This window comes from Borostomias antarcticus (genome assembly GCF_949987555.1).
Source record: "Borostomias antarcticus genome assembly, chromosome: 15".
Lineage (NCBI taxonomy): Eukaryota > Metazoa > Chordata > Actinopteri > Stomiiformes > Stomiidae > Borostomias > Borostomias antarcticus.
Window position 1 is genome coordinate 11,084,594 of NC_140248.1, and position 17,711 is coordinate 11,102,304.

The 17,711-nt window shown below is 46.2% G+C and overlaps 1 protein-coding gene across 1 annotated transcript in view; it reads right to left on the reverse strand.

The window, feature by feature from the left end:
- fat3b (FAT atypical cadherin 3b) overlaps nucleotides 1-16,597 on the reverse strand; it is a gene marked incomplete at both ends in the record, with an annotated part of 59,415 nt that extends 42,818 nt beyond the window's left edge. The window contains 5 exons of the mRNA XM_084450216.1: nucleotides 6,321-6,519; nucleotides 6,781-6,899; nucleotides 12,886-13,087; nucleotides 13,297-13,431; nucleotides 13,664-16,597. Of these exons, the coding sequence (XP_084306342.1) occupies nucleotides 6,321-6,519; nucleotides 6,781-6,899; nucleotides 12,886-13,087; nucleotides 13,297-13,431; nucleotides 13,664-16,597 (3,589 nt within the window). The remainder of the gene's footprint in view (nucleotides 1-6,320; nucleotides 6,520-6,780; nucleotides 6,900-12,885; nucleotides 13,088-13,296; nucleotides 13,432-13,663) is intronic.
- Nucleotides 16,598-17,711: the final 1,114 nt, after the last annotated feature.

The following is a 17,711-nucleotide window of genomic DNA, read 5'->3' on the forward strand; positions in this document are numbered from 1 at the left end:
GTTCTATTGTTCAAATCATTCCACCTCCGTTTGCAGTCCATACTATTGTGTTTGGAAACACCAACTGTGCTCACAAATATGGTTTTTAGCTGTGTGTGTGATGTTTTTGTGCGTGGCTGTAAGCCAGTGCACCATAGGCGATTTTACCCTCTGAGAGTAGGGGGGGTAACATTTTGACGTGAGAAAAAAACAAAAACAGTTCTGCCGTCTCGTCCCATCTATTTACAAAGAATGCCAGTTGTGAACAGTATGCTAATAAGAAATCGCCAGTAGAAATGTCCCAAGTGTTGCAAATTATTGGTACCCCTACCAGTGGCGATTGCTCCTATAAGCCAGGGTAAGCCTGGCTTAGACCTACCCACAAAATCCAAATAAAATTTGATTTTTGCGCCTTCTTTCAGTGAAAGCAGGCACGAAAATCGACTTTCAGACTGTTTTTGACTTTAATGCATCTTGTATTCTGCCATATCGCTTCATTTTCCTCCATGTTTGCATTTTGGTAGTGCTCCGTCACCCCCCACAGTCCTCATGAAAATACAGTCCACGTCCGGTCCGTTAACCGGTCTTACTAGCTTGTTATTCACTTAACATTGTAGGCCAGGTAAAATGATTCTAGCTTACGGAAGTCAAGACCAAATCAAATCAAAACCAAATCAAGACCTGAAGCGGTGGGCTAATACGCCTATAGTAGCCTAGTAGGCTAGTAGCCTAAACACTGATTAGTGAAGTAGGGGAGTAGGCTATTGAGTGCTGTGCCCTAAGGGGGTGTATTTTATCGTCCTGTCATTCCTCTTTGTGGTGCTTGGGCATTGGGAGTAATAACAATGTCGGAGAAGACCCTGTGCAAGACCCCACGGTACGCTACTCCATTATAGACAGACAGTCCTCATTAAAATAGGAGTAGGACACTTCAAATCCTATAGTAATTCATTTTTGTATGGGATGTGATGCACCAGTCGCTCTACGCCTATATGTGGTTTATTTTTGGTGATTAGACTGACTGTTGACTGGCACAGCTTTAGGTGGTGATGGAGGAATGAGCTTAATGTATTGATGCTTTTTTTGTGCGTGGCTGTAAGCCAGCGCACCTTGTATAGCGTTCGTCCGCTTATCACTCCCTCCCTCCCTCCCTCCCTCCCTCCCTCCCTCCCTCCCTCCCTCCCTCCCTCCCTCCGTTACTGGGGACAATGTTGGCCTGCATTTCTCTGTTGGCACATCAAGAGGCAGTAGTCCCAGCACACCAAAATCAAGAAGGACACCAAAATCAAACCGCCGATCTCTACTGCACAAGTAGAGTAGTGCAGTGGCGATTTTACATTAGGGGCAGGTGGGGCAGTGCCCTACCAGGTGGTGCTGTTGTGCAAGATGCATCTTAGCCTACAACTGTGTTTCGGAAAAATCAAATTTATAATTAATACAAAATAGTGATTCAGTGGTTAAAATAACATGTATAAATATAATAAACCTGACTGACACTATGTATAGTGCTGTTTTGCAGTAATTCCCTTTGTATGAGTGTGTCACAGACTGCTCTGACTCGGCAGAGGGGCACCGAAGCGTTCTCCCCTACTGTTGCTATAGCGACAATGTGAGCGTGGTCGGGAGTAATGTGAAAAAATATCACGCAGATTTAATTGGGTGGAGGGGCAGAAAAGTCTCTTCCCCTACGAAATCTACCTGGCAACAGGTTTAGCCAGGGAATAATAAAACAACGTTGATCAAAGTTGAACTACTGGGTCATTGTCGATGTCGATCTACGTTAGCCAATGCTGCTAGCTAAAGTTTTGTAGAGATTAAAAGTGTTTTCAGGTGCAACAATGAATAGTGTAGATTATTTGTTGAATGTGCGGTTTAGTACATTGAAACTTGAAGAGAAACTGGAAATAAAACGTTTAGGGCCATACGACCAGAAGAATTGGTGCTGCTCCAGGCTGGAGATAAGGTAACCCGTACCTTCAAACAGGAATGGTTTGAGAGAAATAAGTCGCTAACTGCTAGCACCTCGAAAAGTGCGCTGTTCTGTTTCCCTTGTATTCTTTTTGGTGAAAACTCTGTTTGGGCATCGTCTGGATTCAAAGACATTAAACATCTGTCAGAAAGAACCGCGAAGCATGAAAGCTCTGCGTCCCATCTGAACTGTGCCATGAAGCTGGGTTTACTGGGGCAGCTCAACGTCCAGGCACAACTAGATGATGCGTTTCGCCGTTCCATCGCGGAGCACAACAAACAGACCGAGGAGAATCGGTATGTTCTGGGGAGGCTGATCACTTTTATTAAACTCTGTGGGAAGTGTGAAATGGGTTTGCGTGGTCACGACGAGTCAGCGAACTCACTGAACCCAGGCATTTTTCGGTGCATTTTTGAGACGATGTGTGAGGGGGACTAATGTGGACAGTGCGCCTTCACTCTAGTAGACTATTTGGCTGTGATATACAGTAAGTGGAGTACTAATAGGTTATGCGTAGTGCCCAGGTCTGATGGGTGAACACTTGTCACTTTCAGAACCCTGGACCGGGCATGCGCTCTCTAATTAGCCTACTCTGCGTGTGTTAATGTGTCGTTATCTTTGTGTGTTGTAGTCTCTGCTCTGATGTACCTACCGTAGTCTAATTGGCTTTAGTTCTTGTGATGGTGACATAATATAAAACTGCCCCTCCAGAAATGCCATGCTAAAATCGCCACTGGAGTAGTGGTGAGAGCATTGGACTCCCACCCTGGAGACTGGGGTTGAAGAGCCGGTGGGGATGACTTTATGGGACTATACCCCAAACCTCCACATGTTCATCCTTTCACTCCAACCTTTACCCCTTGCCTTATAGATCAGATCCTGTCCCAACCCCAACCCATATCTAACCCCAACCCACACTAGGGACTGGAAGAAGGACACCAAAACCCACCCACCGATCTCCACTGCACAAGTAGAGTAATGGTGAGAGCATTGGACTCCCACCCAGGAGACCAGGGTTCCCGGTGGGGATGACTTTGTTATCATCAGTGTAACTGCTTTAGCCACTGACCGCTAACATTAATGTTATGGAAGCTGCTGCTAGTTGTTGTGAGCTCATGAGCTAACTGGCTATCCAGCTCTTATTGTGCTGGATTAGCATTGGAAGCATTGGAACTGATGTGTCGAGGCGACAAGACCTATCTTAATTTATCAGACATTATTTCATGTCATTTCAATTCACAGCTATTTCACTGGCATTACTAGCTTCCGTCCTACCAGTCTTGCACAGAAACAAGCCAGCCACGTACATAAGCCAGGCTGGACCTGGCCTGGTTTGCTTGTAATTGTGAGGCAGTGGACCTCGTCCGTCAGGACTTCAAGTTCGCGCTTGGAAAAAGCAATTTTTCTTTTTCTCTCTGCCATTGTCCACATGCATACCGTTGCATGGGCAGCATTTATAGTACTTTACCATATCAAGAGCAAAGTGCACTCAGCTGCAACACCGTATGGGCGTGTTTGCGTTAGAATATCATTAGTGCAATATCTTTAGTGAATAGGTCGTTGAGACGGAGCACATAGCGGGCGCAAAAGACACACAGTTCATGGTGCTATTAGCGGCTGCAATCCATTCTTTGTGAATTCGCCCCAGGTTATGTCAATGTCAATGTAATTTTATTTGATTTATATAGCACCATTCATACAAATCAATGTAGCACATAGTGCTTTACATAACAAAAGTAAAAGCATTAAACATTTAAAGATAGTGTATGCAACTGAGAAACTACTATACTAATAAGCTACTTATTTTTTGTGGACTGATTTTCCACAATGACGACACAAACACACACACACACGCAAACACACAGGAGGAGTGGCCCAGTGGTGCAGTACTTAGCACTGTTGCCTCACAGCAAGAAGGTCCTGGGTTCGGTTCCCGCTTGGGACGGATGTTCTTCCCAGGGTTGTCCGGTACTCAGGTGTAGTATCTCCCGAATCTTTCTGTGTGGAGTTTGAATGTTCTCCCCCCCTCCTCCCCAGAATCCAATACGAAAAACATGCAAAAGATGCTCTTCAGTCCTGTCCCTGACCAGGACTTGGACTGAGCACTTGGACTTGGTGGAGGAAAGCTTGTATGGGAAAATGCAGTGGGCAAATTCCACAGGCGACCCCTGAAGTTGCATGTGTGTGTGTTGTCTGCTGTGTCGCCTTGCCACTCATGTGTGTGTCACTGTTGCGTGGCTGATTAAAGTCCCCTCCACGTCCTGTAATTATTACTATACACACACACACACCTGTGTCACCTTGGGCTTCAATTCAACAGATGAGTGAATCTAGATTAGTATTCACATCTTAGAGGAGAGACTGGGCGTCAACACAGTGGAACAACGCTCAGATAGTCAGCAGTGCACCAGACCAATATATCTTTTCTATACATCTTTACTATAATTATCTTTACTATAATTAGAGAAACGGGTAACGCCATAGGGTAGGGCCGTAGGGTCGAATGGTGTACACATGCACTTCACTGCCTATCTATCTAGCCACCAGAGAGCGCTGTGGGCACAGTATTGAAACGGCCATATCTCGAGGTGGGAAGGTCACCAAGACACAGGCTTGGACTGGCAAAAAGCTCTCAATGTAATGAGCGCCGTAATACCAAACATGCCCCGCTCACACGTGCGTGCGCACAGAGCCAAAACAAAACCAACTAGAGATGCGAGGGGAGAGCCCAGAGTGCACTGAACTGCCCCCGCCAGCTCCGACCAGAGAGGACGCCATAGAGCCGTCTGTACACAGACCCATTCACCTCCTGGTTGGTCCGTCTGTCTGTCTGTCTGTCAGGACCGGAGTACACCAAACCACCCCCTGCCGGCTCCGACCCGAGGGGGGCGCCACAGAGCCAGCTGAACACAGCCGCCCATTCACCTACACTCATTTGGAGGGGCTCAGGAGCCAAAATGTCTGTGATAGACAGACAGACAGACGGACAGACGGACGGACGGACGGATAGAATGTGCAGAGCAACCACAACGGCACTGTGCACTAGTATAATCTCATGCTCTCTTTCTCTACTAGGCCCAATACAAAGTGGTTAGAGGTCACGTGGTTTATTTTCAGTTTATTATCAGTTTCATGTGACTGAAAGATGCAAAGGGCAAAATACAGTGCTCTGCGTTGCCATGAAAATAACGTCTGTGCACCTGTGCTATTTGCGGGTATTTAAATTAGGTAGTATGCATACATTTGGCAGAAAAGTTGCCCCTTTCTATGCAAATGAGCCTCATTGCAAAAACAGTCCAATTCACAAAGGTCGGCGTGTCGCTCACCATATTAGGAGCAAATTGTAAAAAGGCAACATCCCTGGATCCCACAGTCTGGGACTGGGAGACTCTGGAGTTCCAGTACCACACACACACACACACACACACACACACACACACACACACATTTCTCCTAGGTGACATTCATCTGAGGTGACATGGTGGCCAGGCCACAGGGCTGTTGCCTCATTGCTATACGAGTTGTCCTCACCCACACACACACATAATCAATTCAGAGATTGATTAAAGCGCCACACGCACACAAAACCACACACACTTACATTGCTGTGTGGGAGGAAAGTAACAGAGTGACAAAAAAGACGGATAATTGGCACAACAAGCGTAAAACCTAAAGAGAGGGAAAGCACTTGAAAAGTTTGAAATCATTGATAATGTGCTTGTGGCACATTTTGGCAAACCTTTCCTAAACTATGCTCCAATGATGTCTAACTCTACAACAATAGCAATTTGCTCCAATATGACAAATGTTTGTCAAAATGGAGGCCAATTTCACCTCAGTGATCAGTCAAAATGTACAACAATGAGAAACCTTTGAGCCTTACACCTGGATTCACCTTGTTTGGGTTTAAATCAGATACTGAAGGCATGTGCTGTATGAATGTATGAAGACATGTATTTTGTGTGCATGCACAGGGGTGTGTTTGTCCATGCATACATCTACTACTGCATGTGTGTGCTGTGCATGACGGTTTGTATGCTGATATGTCAATCACTAATACCCCATATTGTAAAACCTTGTCCAATCCAGTCCACACACCTTTCTTTCCTGGGGTCAATACTAGCAGGCTACAGTCGGGCAGCTCACCAAAACATACCGTATACAGTCCTTCAGTAAATTATATACAAAGGGGCATATCCCATTAATATAGATAGAAAGTGAATCTCAGTCACACCCTATAGGGATTCCCATTATAATATTCCAGGATATAGACTGATCCTATCTGGAGCATTAGCATCATGATCTTAGCATTAATGTCATTAATGTAATTAATTATATGACATACAATACAACTCACTTGTGTCTGTCTCACCTGTCTTGGGGTTGATAGAGAAGAAGTTCTGTGGGTTGCCAGCTGTGATGCGGTAACTAAGGCGAGTCGGCATGGCGCTGGCATCTGGGTCCTGCGCTTGGATACAGATGACGGACACATCTTTGGGAGAGTTCTCCATGACAACGGGGTGGTAGATTGGGTCAGACGTTAGAGGGGAGTTGTCATTGACGTCTTCTACCTGGAGGGAGTAGGGTTGGGGGGTAGAAATAGAGAAAGCGAGCGAAAATGAGGAAAAGAAAGGAGGGAAGAAAATGTTTATTATTGTTGCTGAAGTTTTGGGGTTGGAAGTTGGGATGGTTAGACGGCAGCTAAAGGCTTGGAGAGGGAGCTGTGTTGGGGTGGCGGAATACAGTGTTTTTGTTTATATCCCCATTAGCTACTGTACTGTAATAGTAGCCACTGTTCCTGGGGTCCAACAGTACAGTATACATGTAGATACCTGGATGAAGACCTCAATAGAGGCAGAGAGGGGCGTGACCCCACGGTCCGTGGCATAGACTGTAAGCCAATAGGAATCCTGAGTCTCACAGTCCAGCATGCCAGTGGTGTAGATCATTCCTGAGGAGATGAAAAGATAATTTCACAGGGTGTGTGTGTGTGTGTGTGTGTGTGTGTGGGCGTGTGTGTGCGTGTGTCTGTGTCTGTGAGTGCATGCGTGATTTATCAAGGATAATTGTGTGAATGACAACAGGTGCAAAAGTGTGAAGACAGCCCTATTTAAATGAGGGATTTTGCATGTTGTATCCCGCAATTATACCATGGAAGAGCAACGAAAATGCAAAAGCAAAATTGACGCGTCAAAGGTATGCTCAATGATGTTCCTCGTGCGGATATGGGCCGCATTGTGTCTGTTTGGGTACAGAACTGGAATCATGAGGAAGGGCTGTAGGGGATACGCGCCTATAAAGAACATGACATATGTCCTGAGATGATGCTTTGGTTCTGTTTAAGGATGGGCAAGGCTAACCAATTAAATGTTAACCGAACCTAAAACGAAACACTTATCAGGAGAACATTGGCTTGTGATGAGACTGGATTCCCTCCGCCCTCAGCTCACACACACCCATTCATTTATCCCGACCCACATCTAGGGGGAAGAGCATAGTCTATAGGCTTATTTGACAGCCTATAAAAGTTAAACAAGCCTACCGTTGCCTATGTGAAGCCTGACTCTGAAGAACAAAACGTTTTGCAAAACAAAATAATAGGTAAGCATACTGCAGCGCACAAACATAAAAAATAATGAAATGATTCCCTCTAGCATGAGACCGTGGCTTGCAGTAGTGTTATAGAACCACAGCACACACTGGAAATAACCCAGATCTCCTGTGTGGGAAAATAATTGACTTAAAATGAATAGATTAAAAAAATAGCACATAGTAGACTTTGTAACCTTATAGACTAAATATTTTCCAAACTGATTTACCTGCAGCTATCTCCAAAGTTGCCATCTCACAACTTAGAGAAGAGAGCACAGTTCCTCAAAATGAAGGAATTATTACCTGCTTGTCAAAGGTATTAAATAGCAAACGCAATCACCATCACTGAAATTGCTTTCGGGGTTGATAAGTCACTGAGCGTGTACTACAATTATGTATTTGCATTTTCTCCTCCCATATTTTGCACGCTAGGGTAGGCACACCCCTTATTACATATTAATTTCGGCCCTTGAAGGATGCAATCCTCCATGCACACCATTCATAGATCACATTGCACATTTATTTGAGGGTATTAAGGCATTTGCATACATTTTTATACATGCAAAACTTTAGTAGATAAGGCTCTTTCTGTTTACTCTTCAAGCACAAATACACACACACACACACACACACACGTTAAGTGACTAACCTTGAATTCCGTCAGCCTCTCTCTAGCTAATCTCTAACTAATCACAGCTGATCAAACTGCTCCCTCTGCTATTCCCTACAGAACGGTCGACTGCAACTGTGCTCACACATACTCACACAGTCCCAACTCACTCATTCACACACACACACACGCACATACACATGCACGCAGATGCACACACACATACACACGCTGTTATCAGTTGGCCAGGAATAAAGTTAGGAGTTCAACACTACCCCTACACAGCAGACACAGACACGCGCACCCACACACACACACACACGCACACACAGCGTGTGTGTGTGTGTGCCAGCATCTGTGATCACTACTAGCCCACGGCCCGCACAGTGCAGAACAAAGTGTTTGCAGTGACGCTTCCCTGGCCCTGTTGTCCTTGACGATGTCCTTTTCAAACCCAATCTCATCTCAACCAGACATGGGGGTGTGGGTGGGGGCGGGGGCGGGGGCGGGGCGGGCGGGGGGAGTGAACAGAGCTGCTCCAACGCACTCAAACTTTGACAGCGTCGGACATTTCACTGCAAATTCTACCCAAATCAAACGAGGCTGTGCCCATCCCTATTATCAAATACACACTTCAGGAAAGAGGAACAAGAGTGGGGAGAGGGACATCAGAGGGATTTAGAGGTCAAGGTTTAGCAGTTTGTCTTTCTTTCTAATGAAAGGCGAAGGAACACCTGGGACATAATGTGACTGAACTCTTTTGGGCTTTGATCAATAATGCTAATCAATCGTTAGCCACCCAGCTGGAAAACTGTAAAATCTGCTGTGCTGACTACCTTCAGATCAGGTTATTAAATAGTTCTATAATGTAATGACGTACACACACACACACACACACACACCCACACACACACACACACACTCACACACATAAGCACACACACACACACACACACACACACACACACACGCTCACAAAAACTAGTCATTAAAAAATCCATTCCATTACGCAATGCGAAATTGGCCAGAAATTGCTTCTTCAGAGAAAATGTGTCCGTAAGAAGGTTCTCGTCCCTTAAAGACGGCTTTATCCAGCCTGTTAGCAACACTGCAGCAAGCTTGCACTGCCCTTAATAGAGTAGAGCTAGCCTCTGACAGCTGCCCAATGAGAAATAGCTCGGCTGGCTTTCCACCAAAGTAATGACAGGAATACAAATTTATTCTCCGAGTGTAGAAGGACCCAGAACGTATAAGTCTGTGAAGAATCCAGTTTCACTCCTCTAGTCCCACTCCTCTGTACTTTCATCTCAGCCGACCAAAACCGGGCCTGGCTGGGAGACAACCAGATCCCTGGTGTCAAGAAAAGTCTGCCATTGAATGATTAGTGTTCAAGAGGGTCTGACTTCAGAGAATGGGGGGGGGGGGTCGGTGTGGGGGTCTGACACCAGGCCTTAAAGGGGGCTGGGACAGACAGAGTTATACTTCTTAAACCAACGGAGTGGCATGACCTGGACAGAGACACAGCGTTCCTGTCATCCTTACTCACATCACACTCACATACTGTACACCCCTTTCTACGATCTGTCCCCTCTCTCTCTTTCCCTCTCTTTCTCTCTCTCTCTCTCTCTCTCTCTGTGTGTACTGTACCTCTCTCCACCACTCTGACTGGTCAGTCAGAGAGTGACAGGCCTTCACAGCACAGTCACTCAGCATGACAGCTAGATGCACAGTACAGTACAGGACTATAGGTGAGCTTGAATTGAATCTCTTTGGACACTTGAAAGAGGACCAGGCCAGGTCCAGCCTTGCTTATGTGCGTGGCTGGCTTGTTTCTGTTCAGGACTGGTAGGACGGAAGCTAGTCATGCCACTGAAATAGCTGTGAATTGAAATGACATGAAATAATGTCTGATAAATTAAGTTAAGTTAAAGTTAAAGTCCCAATGATTGTCACACACCTGACCTGAAGGTGGTGAAATTAGTTCTTCGCATTTGACCCATCCCCTGGGGGAGCGGTGAGCAGCAGCGGTGCCGCGCACGGGAATCATTTGGTGATTAAGCCCTCCAATTCCAGCCCTTGATGCTGAGTGCCAAGCAGGTCTTGTCGCCTGGACACATCAGTTCCAATGCTTCCAATGCTAATCCAGCACAATAAGAGCGGGATAGCCAGTTAGCTCATGAGCTCACAATAACTAGCAGCAGCTTCCATAACATTAATGGTAGCGGTCAGTGGCTAAAGCAATGGGTTGGGGTTAGAATAAGGGTTGGGGTTGGGACAGGATCTTAGAAGGCAAGGGGTAAAGGTTGGAGTGAAAGGATGAACATGTGGAGATTTGGGGTATAGTCCCATAAAATCATCCCCATCGGGTCTTGAACCCCAATCTCTCAGGTAGGAGTCCAATGCTTTCACCGCTACTCTACTTGTGCAGTGGAGATCCTAGGTGCACTGGCTTACAGCCACGCACAAAAATGCTACTGTGCAACACTTTTCACAGAATGCCCACCTGAATTGTCACACTGTCTGTGAAACTATCTATCCTCAATGCTTTGCATATAGTACAACACATCTATGCCAAGTACTGGGGAAGCTATTCTGTAAAATGCAGTTAACTACGCTACCAATTATGTACTTGACATAATAAATTGAGATAGTAAAGCTGCCCTTCAGGGGAAGTGAGGAATGCTCTGATGTTATAAGGATGTCTAAATGGAACAGATTCATGAATGAAACAGATCTCTCTGACAATAGTCGGTAAATGTGGTGTTAAGGGGCTGGTTAAATTCCCATTTTTTGTGAAAAAAAGTAGTGGGTAATTAGAACAGTACACTGAAAACACTACACAGTTTTGAATAGAGCTAAACTACGGCCAACTGCAAAAAGTAGTTAAATTGTTGAACAAAATGTAGTACAAGAGGAGAGAGAGAGAGAGAGAGAGAGAGTGTGAGAGAGAGAGAGAGAGAGAGAGAGAGAGAGAGAGAGAGAGAGAGAGAGAGAGAGAGAGAGAGAGAGAGAAACTGCTGCTCCCTTCACCTCGAAACCACCTCAAAAAACATTTCCCCTTTCATTCATTTTTTTTTTTTCATTCAGTCCATCCAGTGGTTCCCTCTCCCCGTAGGCGCTGGGTTTGATTGGCTATGGAAAGTCTGTGTCCTCATGCCAGAGCCTATTGTCTCCCCAGGGTCCCATCAGCCCCCTCCTTGTTTGGCAGGGAGAGGTACAATAGTTAACTGTGTGCACCAACTCAATTAGAGATACAGATAGAAATACCATGCAACAACCCAGCCTGGCTCTGTCTTTCTCCCTCTCTCCCCTCACCACATTTCCCTCTCCACCTCCCTCACTCCCTTTCTCTCTGCCTCCCTTTTTGCCCCCCACCCCCTCTTTCCAGAACAGTCAATACTAATTACCCTAGTTAGAGGTCAATCCCAGTGCACTCCAATTTACAGTCATGTCAGTGTGACCAGAAGTGACAAAAAGTGTATAAAATAAATAAATAATTAAATAAGATTAAGGAAAAAAGGTATATGACAATTAAATCTAGAAGTATTTTTCTTTTAAAGACTGTTCAGCCATTATATGGCCTAACTATTGAAATTGATGTTCAAGTCTGGGCTCTGGCTGGGCCACTCAAGGACATTCACAGAATTGTACCGAAGCCACTCTGGTCACTCTACCATAAAGGCCTGATTGGTAGAGTACTGCAGAGATGCTTGTCCCTTTTACCCTGGTTACCAGCTCTAGGAAGGGTCCTGGTGGTTCCAAACCTCTTAATGATTGAGTAACAGTGTCCTTCGGGACCATCAATGCTGCAGATTTTTTTTTTACCCTTTTCCAGATGTCTCAGAGGTTAACAGGTTTCCTCGACTTCATGGCTTGGTTTTGGCTTTCACATGCACTGTCAACTGTGCGATATTACTACTTTACATATAGTACAGTAGACAGGTGTGTGCCTTCCCAAATCATGTCCAATCAATTACATTTAGCACAGAAGGATGGCAATCAAGTAATCACTAATCTAATTACTGCCCAAGGTGCCTCAACAAAGTACTGAGCAAAGGGTCTGAATACTTTACATGTGATTTTCAGTTTTTTATTTTTTAATACATTTGCAAAAATGTCCCCAAAAACTTTTTTCACTGTCATTATGGGGTATTGTGTGTAGATTGATGAGAAAAATAAATCAATTTTAATTTTGGAAAAAGGCTGTAACATAATAAAATGTGGAAAAAGTTAAGTTGTGTGAGTATTTTCTGGATGCACTGTACTGTATGTCTAAACAGGATGGGAACAGTGGTGGCGCCTTCTCTGCTCTGCCCCGCCCGGGGCCCAGTCAATCACTGTCCCGGTGACATTCTGCCCTCATCACAATTATAATCCCACAGTCAAAGCACACAGCACCCATTTTAATCACCCACCAACACACTATGACTCTCTCTCTCTCTCTCTCTCTCTCTCTCTCTCTCACTCTCTCTCTCTCTCTCACTCTCTCTGTCCTACCTACACACTCATCAGCTCCCACATGCCAGGGGTTTGCTTGTACACTACGTGTGACAGAGGACTGATGCCCCAGGACAAAAAAGAAAAGAGGAGCATGAGAGAATGACAGACTAAGAAAGAGAAGTGAAAAGAGACAACCTTTCGGTCATTCAAACCATCGTCAGCGTCAACATTTCAGTCTAGAAATAATCATTTGATAGAACTAACCGAAAAATCTTCAAGAAACAAACCTGATTACCTGTTTCCTCATCGATGGAGAAACTGCCCAGGCCGCTGCCAGCTCTGACAGAGTACCTCAGCATACCATCCCTTCCCAGGTCATCGTCCTTGGCATTCACCACCAGCACACTGGTGCCAACCCGTGAGTTCTCCTTCACTGAGCCCCATACAGCAAAGTCAGAGAAGTAAGGAGCATAGAGGTTCTCACTGACGTCCACCACCTGTGGAGAGACATGGCCAGAGACAGCTATAGTGGAAAGGAAGTGTTTTATCTAAGCAGAAGAACAGGCAAGGTGTGTGTGTGTGTGTGTGTGTGTGTGTGTGTGTGTGTGTGTGTGTTTGTGTGTGTGTGTTCGTGTGTGTGTGTGTGTGTGTGTGTGTGTGTGTGTGTGTGTGTGTGTGTGTGTGCATGTGTGTGTGTGCGTGTTACCTCCACCTCCAGGAAAGAGAGGGAGCTCAGTCTGGGTAGCCCCTTGTCCTCAGCCATCAAAGTAAGGTTATAGAATTGCTGCCTCTCATAGTCCAGCTCCTTCCCAATCCTCACAGCCCCACTCACGGCATCCACCTACAGAATACAATACAATAATACAGCACATGTTACCAATGTGTCTGATGGTTGGGGTGGTTTTAATGGAATTGCTAATTTAATTTACTGAATTGAAACTGAATTGACCCAACCCCGGTGTATGATAATACCACATAAACTTTATGTTGGTTTCAGAGCTATAACAATGCAAAAATGCATACAACAACAAAGCAAAGACTAAGAGAAAAAATCATCTAAAAGGGTGTCCCACCTCAAATGTCCCGTTGAAATCATTGATCAGAGCGAATTGGACCTGTCCTCCAGGGCCGATGTCTGGGTCCTGGGCTTCCACCCAGGCAATCAGAACCCCTACTGGGAGGTCCTCTAGGACCCTGGCGCTGTAGCTAGCTGGGATGAAGGCTGGTGCACAGTCATTGACATCATCCAGGGTGATGGTCAAGGTGGTGACGGAGAACCTCTGGTTGCCCATTTTAGCCTTGTCTCTGGCCTCCACCTTCAGGCTAAAAGCTGGGATTGCCTCCCTGTCCAGCTGGCCGGCCACAAACACCCCGCCCGTTTCGCTATTGATGCCAAACTGGGGCACGGCGGTCAGCAGAGTGTAGGACAGCTCGGCATTCTGACCCTGGTCTTTGTCTGTCGCAGTGACACGGATTATGTCCGTTCCCACAACAGTGTCCTCTGAGACAACCACCGAGTAGCTGTCTTGGGGGAAGCGGGGGTTGTTGTCATTGGCATCCTCAATGTTGACAGTCAGTAGCCTCCAGCTGGACCTCTGAGGAAGGCCCTGGTCGTACACGGTGATGTTGAGAATGTAACGAACTGTTCGCTCACTGTCCAGAGGCTGGAAAACTGTTATCAAGCCACTCTCCATGTTGATGTTGAAGCAGCTGTCTTTGTTGCCATCAGATATGACATAGAGAATACACCCATTGAAGCCGGTGTCACTGTCCTGCGCTCTCACCTGGAAAACGCTAGCACCAGCAGCTAGGTCCTCCCGCACCATAATACTGGTGGGAAAGGACTCAAACTGTGGAGTCTGTTTGTTCACAGAGAAGAGATCTGTGTAGCCCTCGTCTACTTTGGGCTTGCCAATGGCCGATGCTTTTCTAAGCAGCTTCTCAACCAGCTTCTGGGCCACCCTGGTCTCTCTGCAGTTGAAGCTCATGGATGGCATCCTACCCCTTACTACGGAGATGTTCACGAATGTGGGCTGAGAGGAGACCTCTCCATCAGTGGCTATCACCCTCAGGCTGAAAACACTGCTCTTCAGATTCACCGCAGCCAAGGACCTCCTCAAAGACAAGGCCCCAGAGTCTGGGTTTAGGTTGAAGTAGTCCAGCTCATTCCCTGAGAGTATTTGGTACTTCACCAGGCCCAGCTCATCTATGTCAATGGCTGACATGGTAACGATGGTCTGGCCAACGGGGAAGTCTTGTGCTATCATCCCCCGGCAGGCCACCCTCTCAAACATAGGCTGGTTATCATTGACGTTGAGCAGACGAACCATCACGTTCACCTCGCTCTCCCTTCTGTAAGGCGAGCCCCAGTCAGATGCACGCACGGAGAACATGTATACCTCCGAAAAAGACTCAAAGTCCAGCTCCTCGGTGATCTGTATCTCCCCCGTGTTCTGGTCTATGTTGAACGGCAAGGACTGCAGACCAGCAATAGTGTGGGTCATGCATCCGTTCTCCCCTTTGTCAGCATCCACTGCAGACACCACCAGGATGACCGTGCCGACCGGTAGGCTCTCGTTGATGGAAATCTCATAGGAGGTCTTAGCAAACACGGGGGTGTTGTCGTTAGCATCCTCTATGCTGATCAGAACATTTGCCCTTAGTTTAGTGAAAGCTTCCACTACCTCCATCTTCACAGCTTCCTGTGCGAGGGGGGTTAGCTGACTCACGGTGCTGATGACGCCAGTCAATGGGTTGATGGTAAAATATGGCGAAACAGAGATGGAGCTGAAGCTGTAGTTGACGCTAAGAGGGGCAGGCGAGATTTTCACCACCTCGACTATGGTGCCAGGGGGTGCTATCTCACTGAGATTGACGTTATAAGTCTCTTTCTCAAATTGCGCCGTCGCCAGCTCTGGTTTCCTCACCTGCAGCTGAACAACCTGAGTGTTGGAGAACTTTGGAGGTGTGCCCCTGTCTTTAGCCTGGAGGGTCAAGTTGCAGCCATAAGGGAATTTATCCCAGTCCACCAGCTCTGAGGTCTTCAGTTTATACTGATTATCTACAGGGGACCAATCCACAACAAACTGCTCTAGCGGGTCGCCTGCTATGATGGACACCCACTCTATATCCCCACACACACCCTCATCTTGGTCTTCCACAGTAACCACGGCATACACTGGGTCTTTATCCAACCAGGATGGGACGAGCACAGTCACACTTAGGACCGGAGCAAAATCGTTGAAGCGCTCCACGGTGAGAATCAGTCTGGCAGTGCTGCTCACCCCGTTGTTCCTATACAGTCTCATCCCACGGTCAACAACCTGCACCTCCAGCTCAAAGCTCTTCCGTTCCTCCATGTTGAGCCGGCCTGTGAGTGAAATGACGCCGCTGGTTGGATGGACAGAGAAGAGCTCCACCTTTCCATTGAAAAAGTAGTAGAACTCACTATTGGAACCCACGTCTGCATCAGTGGCTGTCACCCGGCCCACACTTGCTCCCAATGCAGCCTTCTCAGGGACAACCAAAGAGTAGGAAGTGGGAGAGAACAGTGGTTGGAGGTCATTCATATCCAGGACTTTGATGTTAACAGTGGTCATGGCCTCCAGTCCTCCCTCAGCTGACGCCTTCACAGTCAGTGTGTAGTTGTCCTGTACCTCCCGATTCAAGATGGCTGCACTGCTACCATTCGTCCGAATGCGCAAGAAGCAGAAGTCTCCCATTATGAACTCCTCTGTCTGAAACAGACCATCTAAGTCTCCAGACTCTATGGAGTAGCTTATGTTGAGGGTGCGAGAGCGCCAGAAAATGACCCCCATTTTGACTTCACTCCTGGTGTAGCTCCCAGCTGCAGAGTTCTCAAAGATGGAGGCATTGTAGGAGGTCTGGGTGAAGAGGATATCTGACCTCGCCCTGGGCTCCTGGGGGAGCTGGGCCTTGCTAGACTGGAGGACAAAAAGGAGGTGGGGGAGGAGAAGCAGGAAGGAGGAGTGGACAAGAGGAAGCATCCTACTCAAATGATGCACCTTCATCACCATCCCATCATCCTTTCACCCTGGATCAAAAGGATGCACAATACAGATTGACCAGTCAAGATATTGAAAACTAAACCAAAAGCCTTTCAGCTACAAATACTTCCATATTGATGACAAAATTGCTGTAAAAATGTTTGGTATACAAATAGCCTACAGTAAAATATGAACCATTCTTCCAGGATGGAGCCTGACAACAAAATGTGTCAGCAAATTAAAAATATGGAGACTTTAAAGTGCTAATGTAACACAACCTATCAATAATGGCACAAGGCCAAATAGTGCATTTTTCTATATAAAAATATACAAAAATATATGATATTGCCTATGATATTGCCATAGATTTTTGCTCACGTGATCCATACATTAACGTAAACAACCTAAAAATGTTGTCTGTCATTGGGGCGCACGACTCAGTAACTGGAAGACTGGAAGGACACATCTCGGGGATACATACTGTATAACGCTGATATCAGCATATTTGAGTATTTCATACAAAGTATCAACATGCCTACATTACCATCTCATAATTGTGAAGCCATAGGCTAAACCACCTTTATTGCATATAAAGCGCAACTTGTAAACCACAGTGAAATTAATCTAGGCATTCTTTCATATTTTCTCCCCATGACGAGCCTCTGAATAATCTTTTTTTAGCGTCATACAAATACTCTGCATAAACTTTTCTTTTGTCTATTTCGGATACCAACTTGTTTAATGCATTCTTTGGCCGCAGTATAGAATTACATAAAACGACTTTTATACATTCTTTAGCTTTGAACAACCAAGAAAGCGGGAGCCCCGTCAACCACAAACTACAGTCTATAAGCAAATAACAGAGAGATAGCCTATTTAAAAGAGATGTTACCTGCTGATGCGGAGGACAACTCCCTAGATGGTGCTCTCAGTATAGTGATGTTGCATCGCCGCGCAGAGCAGAGCTGTGGCATCCAGCGGCAGAGGCGCGCCGCGAGGCGTTTCGCTTCCACTCACGGACCTTATTGATTTTGCCTACTCGAGTGCATGTGCGCAAGCACGCGCTCAATTGGTTGACAACCAGGCTGGAGCCTAAAATCTGCTGTAGCTACAC